Source organism: Astyanax mexicanus, chromosome 10 (genome assembly GCF_023375975.1).
Source record: "Astyanax mexicanus isolate ESR-SI-001 chromosome 10, AstMex3_surface, whole genome shotgun sequence".
NCBI classification, from domain to species: Eukaryota; Metazoa; Chordata; class Actinopteri; order Characiformes; family Acestrorhamphidae; genus Astyanax; species Astyanax mexicanus.
In genome coordinates, this window is record NC_064417.1 from 11,280,169 (window position 1) to 11,290,000 (window position 9,832).

General features: G+C 40.9%; 1 protein-coding gene and 1 long non-coding RNA gene across 9 annotated transcripts in view; one reads left to right on the plus strand and one right to left on the minus strand.

The window, feature by feature from the left end:
- Window positions 1–9,832, minus strand: part of LOC125804701 (uncharacterized) — a 338,968-nt gene that overhangs the window by 16,279 nt on the left and 312,857 nt on the right. The window lies entirely within an intron of this gene.
- The window catches only part of LOC103043385 (FA complementation group A), a 42,206-nt gene that overhangs the window by 713 nt on the left and 31,661 nt on the right, over window positions 1–9,832 (plus strand). For 7 of the 8 annotated variants that reach the window (XR_007440845.1, XR_007440846.1, XR_007440847.1 and 4 more), the window contains exons 2-14: window positions 1,714–1,826; window positions 1,951–2,032; window positions 2,788–2,924; window positions 3,978–4,067; window positions 4,243–4,310; window positions 5,732–5,835; window positions 6,037–6,132; window positions 7,766–7,826; window positions 7,921–8,033; window positions 8,536–8,612; window positions 8,700–8,841; window positions 9,535–9,668; window positions 9,751–9,832. The exon at window positions 9,751–9,832 is cut by the window's right edge and continues 29 nt beyond it. Coding sequence is in view for 5 of the 8 variants with exons in the window: in XM_049483855.1 (XP_049339812.1) it covers window positions 1,714–1,826; window positions 1,951–2,032; window positions 2,788–2,924; window positions 3,978–4,067; window positions 4,243–4,310; window positions 5,732–5,835; window positions 6,037–6,132; window positions 7,766–7,826; window positions 7,921–8,033; window positions 8,536–8,612; window positions 8,700–8,841; window positions 9,535–9,668; window positions 9,751–9,832 (1,299 nt within the window). In the remaining 3 variants the exon portion in view is untranslated. The remainder of the gene's footprint in view (window positions 1–1,713; window positions 1,827–1,950; window positions 2,033–2,787; window positions 2,925–3,977; window positions 4,068–4,242; window positions 4,311–5,731; window positions 5,836–6,036; window positions 6,133–7,765; window positions 7,827–7,920; window positions 8,034–8,535; window positions 8,613–8,699; window positions 8,842–9,534; window positions 9,669–9,750) is intronic. The other variant, XM_049483856.1, reaches the window with a different exon arrangement.

Below are 9,832 nucleotides of genomic sequence, written 5' to 3' on the forward strand. Positions count from 1 at the left end.
TTATTTTTTGGCTAGTGACCAACTTACATCTTTCATAAATACGTTTAGAGGTTTTTTTAGTGGGGTTTAGGTCTAGGGACCATTAACTTATTTGAATGTCAGTCAGCAACTGCAGGATGACGTTAAGAGTGACAAAAAAGTGACAAATGGCAGCTGGGGTGAAGTGTATGGGAAAAAAAAAAACAGTTCAAAATTGAGGCAGGGGCAGGACTCAAGCTAGAAAAAGGACCTTCAGTAAGAAGCAAAGAAGAGCCAGGCTTAAGTTTGCAAAAGATAATAAGAAGTGTTCTAAAGAGGACTAGAGTAAAATCATTTTTATTTAGCAGCTTTGCGTAACACATGGCCATCAAATGTTTGGAAGGAGAGGTGTGCTTGCATCCACTGTGAAATTTGATGGAGGGTGAGGATCTGGAGATGCATCAGCAAGGCTGGGATTGGGCAGTTTGGTTTTTGGAATTAAGCCGCATACAAGATGTAAGAAATCCTTTTGCTCTGGCAATGTTCCCCAACTCTGAGGACTGTTTTTTTTCCCAGCAGTACAGTGCTTAATTCCACACAGCTAGGTGTGGATGAAGGACCACCAGATCAAGACAGTGTCAAGGCCAGCCCAATCTCCAAACCTGAACTCCACTGAAAACCTATGAAATGCAATCAAGAGGAAGATAGATGGTCACTCAAAATCTGTCTGAAAGACTGTGATTAAACATCTGAGTTATTCTACCAATTATTATTCTGAACTCCTCCTTATAAAAAACTTTATTATTGTTGTTGTTTCTAAATGAATATGAACTTGTTTTCTTTGCATTATTTAAGGTCCGAAAGCTCTGCATCTTTTTGTTAATTTAACCATTTCTTATTTTCCACAAATAAATGCCCTAAATGACAATATTTTAATTTAAAATTTGGAAGAATTGTTGTCCGTAGTTTATAGAATATAACAATGTTCATTTTACTCAAACAAATACCTATAAACAGCAAAATCTGAGAAATCTGATAAATTTTTCCAGAGCTATAAGTATATTATGTTAAAATGTTCTGAATTGTAGGTTAATACTAAAGTCGCCAAACGGTAAAGAAATTGTTTAGTAAACAAGAAAACTGTGAAACAAACAAAGGTTTTATATTTTAGATTCTTCAAAGTTGCACCTCCTTGCTTAAATGACAGTTTTGCACATCTTGGCTGGATTTTCTCAGTCAGCTTTATGAGGTAGAATCACCTGAAATAGTTTTCAGTTAACAGCTGTGCTGAACTTGTTTAGAGTTAATTACTTGAACTTGTTGCCTCTTAATGTGTTTGAGAGCATCAGTTGTGATGTGAAGAAGTAGCGTTTTTGTGCTGAATAAAACCAAGTCAGCAACTGTCAATCAGTATGCTGTATTTGTCACTCTCATACTATGTTTGTGTGTGTTCCTCTCTCTCTCTCTCTCTCTTTTGCTCGCTCTTTATTTATCTTGGATAGTGTATATCATTTACGGGAATCAGGGAGCCCCTATTAAAATGTGTGAGGCTCCCTGTGAAAGGCGGGATATCTGCACAGAGGGCAGAGCAGCGTGTTGGACTCAGACTACCTGTTAAACTCTCTGAAACTGGGGGAACTTAATACCTTCAGACATCTCAGCCCAGACAGGTCTGACCGGCAGACTGTGTACTCTGTGTGTTTGACTGTGGATGTAACATTGACAGCAGGGTGAGGAATGTGTGTTGTGTTTCAGCCGGTCGGGCTCTGAAGAAGCGGAGGCTGCAGAGTGATCAGGAGCTCCAGCAGGCGGCGCTGCAGCTCATCTCCCACAACAATGACCTCTCTGAACTTATGCTGGAGACTAGAGTGAGTGAAATTTTAACGCTCCTGGATGGGTAGGGCTAAACTGTTAAAGGCTAAATGGGTGTGGCCACATTTGTTATATGGGCGTGGCTTAATAGTGAGGTTGTTTGATCTGTCTGTTTCCCAGGCTGGCCCTCAGGAAAGGGGAGGAGTCTGTGATCATACTGACGATGTTCAGACTGCTGGAAAGATTACAGGGTCACTTCTGGGTAAGAAATCTGTGCTTTATGCCTAGCCATCTCTGACCTGTACAGAGAAGATCAGGGCTGAAATCATTACCAGATTACCTTAATTACTTAACTCGTCTGGTTAAGCAAGAAAAACCTCTTTAATAATCAATAAACTCGCGTGAGGAGAATGTACTTTTGTATAACATAAGAATAACAAGAAGTGAATGCCTACTGTTCTACTCACCCATTCAGCCACCATCTTCTGACATTACATCCTGTGTTGGGTTCTTTTAGGTTCCTTTGGTTTGTATTTGATTCATACTCACTTAAACCACACCACATTTAGAAACAGATTAAGACCCACCTGCTCAAGTGGTCTTGTTCCATTTGTTTTACTGTATTTTGCTGAACACACAGTAACAGAGGAGCCACACCATGGTTTATTTTAATTAAAGCAAAGCTGACAAGCATAAATACACCCTGACTTTCTGACTGCATTCAAGTTAAACCCAGACCTAGTTAGTTCTGTTTGAAGTTGAAGGACAGTGAAGCAGGTGTGCCAGGGTGAAGATCGCTCAGCTGTGATTTGGTTGCAGTAGAGATGGAAATTTATTTTCCCCGAAAGTAATTCCAGCAGCTTGGAGTAAAATGACCATTGTTTTTGCTTATCATTTGGTGGTTAATGGGAATATACAGCTTGTTAATATATCTATAAGTGAGGGTTAAACACCAACCTGTCAGTTATTATGGTCTGTATTATGCTTGCCTGTATATTTGTGTGTGTGTGTGTTCAGTAGGTGAGTTGCAGAGGCAGGCAGGTGAGCTGGGGGTTCCAGTGGGGGTCCTGTGTGTGAGGGTGTTGACGGAGAAGCTCACAGGAATAAACATGCAGGGGGACAGAGAGATGGCCATGATCAAGCCTACTCAGAGGGTGAGCACACTTATTGCTCCACTCAGAACGTCTTTTCTCCGGTACATTTTTTTTTTTTTGTATTATGCAAAAGCTGTGGGTCATCAGTATCATCTGATGTTACTGCTACACAAATTTTCTGTGTTTGTGGACACCCTTTATAATGAATGCACTTAGCTACTTTAAGTTGAGTCTATTGTTTAAACAGTGCAAATGTTGGCACCATGGTGTGGGGTCTGAAATTTTAACTCACTGGTCTTCTCACAGATTTTTAATATCTCCCTGTATTGATATGCCTAAGATTGATCCGGGCATTTGCTTGCACTTCTCTGTTGTACCACATGGTGCTTTTAATTCCTGCTCTCTCTGTAGGATTTTGATGGGGTATGCATGGACCAAACCTTGTTTAAATTTGCACATTTGCATGAGATAAAATTTTTAAAACGAAACCCAGCCTTAGATGTGAGCCCCCTTCTGTGCTCACTATACACTCATGAACGTGTGGCCTCTTCCAGCCCACCTCACACACATCTTTATTTGAGCTTATATTGAATAAATTCTATACTACACTTATTTTTTAGATTATTATTTTATTTATGTTTTATATTTTATAGTTTACATATTATTATTTACAGTTTAGTGTGATCTGGCAGTTATTAAAGCAGCTCACTGCTGGTTGTACTGTGTGATTATGTACGTGAATAACCTTTAAACTTGAACTATGCCTAATGCCTGGTGTGAACTAGCTGGGTAAAAAGCCGCCAGTGTCGAGCTGTGGAACAGTGGAACTGTGTTCTCTGGATTGATGGAGCTCCATCCAGTACACTTTGGGGATGAGCTGGGGATGAGGTGAAGTTTTGAGTGTCCTACATTCCGGTAGTGAATGCAATCAAATTGATCAAATAAAATAATCACAGCAATGCTTTAAAATGCTTTCTCTGGACACTAGATAGAGTTACTCCAACAAAAGCAGAATAAACACTTTTGATTAAAAAACATTAATAAGCAGGCGTCCTAATACTTATATAAAATGTATCCAAGAGTATGAAGTGTGTGTGTGTGTGTTTACTGCAGGCTAAGCTAATCGTGATTCTGCAGGCGGTGCAGGAACTGCTGGGTTTGTTCAGCCCCAAACTGCTCTGGCAGCAGTACTGGAAAACACAGGTGAGCGCGTGCGTGTGTGAGCGTGTGCGTGCGTGGGCGCGTGCGTGCGTGGGCGCGTGCGTGCGTGAGCGCGTGCGTGTGTGAGCGCGTGCGTGTGTGAGCGCGTGCGTGTGTGAGCGCGTACGTGCGTGCGTGAACGAGAAAAAGCAAGAGTAACCTGTTTCTGCACACACAGCCAGTACTGGAGGTGGTGTTCCATCTACACAGGGAGAAGATCCTACCACTAGAGTACACACTGCACAGGTAACACACACACACACAGGTGCACAGTTAGTCAGTCAGTCGGGTGGACCCCCTGTGCTACACTACCTCCTTTACCAATGCCCCCTAAAGCAGGATTATGGGCCAATATTAAGAAACTGAAACATTTTGACAAGAACGAATTGAGAAAGGATGTGGGATATTCCCAGTGTTCAGTGGTCCGTATCGACATCAAGTGCTCCAAGGAAGAACAACCAACAGTTTATAATTTAAATTTTACGTTTGTGAAATTTGTATGTGCCTTAAATGAAGTTACAGCTACACTGTGGCGAAGAGTGTGATTGGGGAATACCCTAGAGTGACACTATGTGTCCCATACTGCTGCACTGTTTAACAAAGCTCCTAGTCATGCAGTATGCCTCAACATTAGTGAGGAACTGGGTGGTTCTAAAGATCTTACTAAATTTCAGCTTAGGAATCTCAGAGGATTCAATTCATTTTTTCTTCCCTTAAAGATATTCCAGCAGCTATGATTGCTATTATTAAAAGTTTTTAGGAATTTAGGAACTGCAGCATATCTGCCACAAAGTGACAAACCATGTAAAGTTACAGTGATGTTGCTGTGAGTGATGAGGAGCAGTGCAGACATGTTTCCAACTCTGCCAGGTGTAAAAGCATATGTATGTATTTATATATTTAACGTTAGATGGAGATCAGTCCCCTCCAAGTTTCTTAGTTAGCAGTGATGCACAAACGTGTGTCCAGACCCCTGATTGGTGAAAAAACTGAAAAGTGTATTTCAGTAATTCAGTAAAGTCTGACTGTAGCTTTAATTATGTTCAATTGATACTGTACACTTTTCCACCAATAAAGTTTTGTGTCTGTGTGTGTCTGTGTGTGTCTGTGTGTGTCTGTGTGTGTCTGTGTGTGTCTGTGTGTGTCTGTGTGTGTCTGTGTGTGTCTGTGTGTGTCTGTATGTGTCTGTGTCTGTATGTGTTTGTCTGTGCCTGTGTCTGTGTGTGTTTCTGTGAGTCTGTTTCTGTGTGTGTTTCTGTGTGCTTCTGTGTTTCTGTCTCTGTGTCTGTGTGTGTGTCTGTGTGTTTCTGTGAGTGTTTCTGTGTCTGTGTGTGTGTCTGTGTGTTTCTGTGTGTGTGTGTGTGTGTGTGTTTCTGTGTGTGTGTGTGTGTCTGCGTGTGTTTCTGTGTGTGTGTGTGTGTGTGTGTGTCTGCGTGTGTTTCTGTGTGTGTGTGTGTGTGTTTCTGTGTGTTTGTGTGTGTGCGTATCTGTGTGTGTCTCTCTGTGTGTGTGTGTGTGTTTGTGTGTGTGTGTTTCTGTGTGTTTGTGTGTGTGCGTATCTGTGTGTGTCTCTGTGTGTGTGTGTGTGTGTGTGTGTGTGTGTGTGTGTGTCTGCGTGTGTTTCTGTGTGTGTGTGTGTATCTCTGTGTCTCTGTGTGTGTGCGCAGTGATCCTGCAGTGTGTGAGTGGTTGGTGTGTCAGTTACAGGGTGTGTGTGAGAGCAGAGTGAGTGACCCGGAAGACACGGATGTTAGAAAACAGATTCTGTCCAGTAAGAAAGAAGACACTCTTCTTCTTATTCTTCTCCTCTCATCCTCTCTCCTCCTCCTCTCCTCCTCCTCTCATATAGAATAGATCACATTTATATTCTGTTGAGTTCTTTGATCTTCATTCTTCTCTTCACACATACAGTAAATCCATGTGTGTGTGAGCAGAGTGAGGCATTAAATAAGAGATGTTTGGTGTGTGTTAGGTGTGGTGTGTGTGCTGGTGCGAGCTGGGTTTGAGGAGGGACAGGATGCAGCTGTACCTCAGTCCTGCTGTTCGGTGCTGGACCACATGCTCTCCTGTAAGTAACATATACTCACACACACACACACACATGCACTGCAGCTCTGTAAACAACTGACTGTCTGAATGATAGGGGTGGGTATTGTCACTCATTTCCCAGTTCAATTCGATTCTGATTCACAATCGATTAATTTAGGGAAAGTTCAGTTAGAATAAAAATTGTAGTTTGAATATGAAATGTTGTAATTATACAAGGAACACTCAAACTTATTAGAATATTACTGTTTATTATATATTCTGAAGAGTTAACACAACAGTAGCATTCTGTTTTCATATTTAATTTAATGTAGAGATGCTTCACATCTCTGTACAGGTTTGGAGTGGCCTCCATACTCAAATGTTTATGTGTGGGTGAAATATAATGTGGTTGCAGAATATTGCATTCATCCCTGGGGACAAATGAATCTGAATCAGTAACAGCGCTTTGTGAAGAACACAATCATAATTCCACTATTTACTCATTAAATCTAAATCTACAATTACACGTTTTACACTGAATGACCGCCTGACACTGCTAGCGCACCAGCGGGTGTAGCTTAGCATGCTAGTGCAACACATAACGGCAGAGCTTGTGCCCAGAGTTGGTTCGGTTTTGCGGGGTCGGACGTGGACCAAACAGATCCTCGCTGTAAGGTGTGTTTAAAATCGATTGCTTCTAAACGAAGCAGCACGACAAATGTATCTCTACACCTTAAACAGAAGCATGTAGCGGAGTGGGAGAAGCAAAGTGCTTCTCCCAGCCTAATGAATGCAGCAGCAGCACTAGCACACACTAGCACTAGCAACTGTCCCTGGCACATCTTCCAACTGTGTACCAGGTTCTGTATGCTCTACAGTTTATGATTTGTTTCATATTCATGAGAAAAGATCATCTCATTTTATAGAACACTGGCACTTATTTAAAAGCTTTGTTTTGCAATTCAAGCCCAATGCTTTGCTTAATAGCATATTGTACTTGTTTTCTATTTTGTAAGTTTTATCAAAAAGGGCACCATTTTATTTCTTTCTATTTGTTTTTTGAGGGTGGGTTTATTTATTTATTTTTTAAGTTTGAGGGTGCATTGTGTCAGTACCTAAACTATGTTTAGCTTTCTAAAAGTTACTGGATGTTCTCACTGTTTACAATAGTTTTTTTTGCTGGTTTCTGGTTGCACTTTAACCACAAAGGGGACATTTAAGTGAAAACTAAATAAATAAAAAACGTTTTTAACCGTTTCTTTATCATCTTTAATTTGATTTTTAGTAGGGGGGAAAAAAATCGATTTACAATCGAAAATCTGATTTTTTATTATTTTTTTTAAATCGAAGATTTTTTTTTTGGGCCATATCGCCCCCAGCTCTATAGTGAGGGTTAGCTTAGTGTGCCAGCTTCGTTTGGTACTCGGAAACCCAGCTAGTGCTTTTAGCTTTCCTGCTGAATTGGCTAACCTCTAGCTAACGGCAGCTTCACCCGGTCAGGTCTTACTTTAAATAAAACAACTTAATACAGTGTAAAATGTACTAGTTTGATTAACACAGGCAGCAGTGAGTGGCCTGTCTCTCTGTCTCTATGTCTGACTATCTGACTATCTGACTGACTGTCTGTCTGTCTGTCTGTCTGTTGTGGATGTGATACCTCCTCTCTGCTGCAGGGCAGTTGGAGTCTGTTGGAGAAACAGAGTGCTCTCGGTCTGTTCCGGCTGCTGGAGTTTGGTAAGATTAAACATCATTTAACCGTGAGTTCATCACTGTTCACCTGCTCATGACGAGGACGTTGACACAATGCCTGGTGTTTCCATGGTAACAGGCTCCAGGTGTTTGACCCATCGCTGTTTGGGGTTTCTGTGTCTGAGGAGGTGCTGCGATGCTTTTTCATACACTCCCTTACACACATCTTCACACACCGGCCTCGGCTGAAAGGTGAGCGCTTCACCTGCTGCAGGTTCTGATACTGGTTCAGTGTGAACAGGATGGTGTCAAAACTGTGTGGATCTGCTTTATTGAACTGAATAAATCAAATCAAATTTATTTGTGTAGTTGTAAAAAAGCACTATACAAATAAATTTGATTTGATTTGATTCAGTTTAGTCCAAAAATCATATATACATCAGAGCATATATATTTGTTAATTAAAAATAATATATAAATAGAATAATAGCTCTTTATTGATACAGATGTGTTTATTGTTATTATATTTGGTTATTATCACAATTTATTTTAGATTATTTTGAACTGAAATACAACCTCAGAGGGAGGTTTCCACCTCTCACTGTCCCTGATCCAGCATTCCATCTGCAAACAAAACAACTACACCACCATAAGTTAGAAACAGAACCCAGCAAACCCAACACAGCAGCAGATAGGAGGATCTGCAGCACAAAAAAGTAAAGTATATGTTAATTGTCTCTCTGCGTGTGTTTAGTGTCGGACGCCATCTCAATGCAGAGCCAGTGGAGCTTCACTAAAACCCCGCCTCTGCTCACAGCCCTCTACTCTAAGGTAAATCACCAAAAGTATTTGAATAGTCAATAATTAATAATCAACATTATCACCATTTATCTCTCTCTGTCTCTCTCTCTCTCTCAGGTGTGTGCGCTGTTTCAGGTGGAGGAAGTGTTCGCTCACCTGCAGCAGGTGTTGGAAACTCATGAGGTGAACTGGCAAAACGTTCTTTCCTGTGTGTCCACACTGCTGGTGTATGACAAACGCACACAAAGCTGCCTAAAAGGTGCGCATTCCTCGTAATAGTTACGCATGTTGTCCCCCAGTACACTTGTATAGTTGCATGTTGTAAGATACGTCTCACATTTCACCATATCGTCCGGAGTTTGTCTGTGTGAGTGGCCATTTACGCTGTTATTGATGCTGGTTTGTGACTGCTTTGTACAGATGCTGATCCAGCACACTACCTGTTGAGCCATTCACTACTTTCCTCCACTTAATTTTCCTCCATTTTCGCTTACACACACACACACACACACACACACACACACACACACACACACACACACACACACACACAGCTGATGGCATGTTTCCTCTTTCCATGTTAGCTAGAGTATGCATCTGTACTAATGTTAATTTTCTTAATTAAAGCTCTCAGTTAAACTCAGTAACTCAGTACATTACAATATTAAAACAAAAGCAGCTGTAGTCTGCCAAACCGGAACCAAAATAACCTATTTCTGTATCCTCCCAAAGATACAGAAAAATACCAGCTTTTAAAAACAAAATATATGCATGATTTTATTTATGATTCATCATAGGATAATGTTGTGATTAATACAATTGATAAACTGACACCTCTAATAAAAATATAATGTATGTTTGCCAATCTAACGCTGATGCTTTTTTTGTTGCTGAGCAAGAGATCTAGTTCTGATAATTAATACTGATATGTGTCTGTGTGTGTGTGTACTAGAGCTGCTGTACAGGCTCCTGACTGCAGCGTTTGAGACGTATGATATGGAGAGGATGATCACAGGGTTCCTGTTGGCTCGCCAGGCTGCGCTAGAGGGTCCGGCTGTGTTCCCCTCCTACAGAGACTGGTTTAAGGTGAGAGCTGGTTCTGTATCTTGATTGTTTTTTTATTTTTATTTTTTTTTTATTATTATTAATAAGGATGTTTTTCCTGCAGATGGCTTTTGGCGGGGCCAGCAGTTACCACAGCAATAGCAAGAAGTCGTTGGTGTTTCTGTTGAAGTTCCTGTCGGACATTG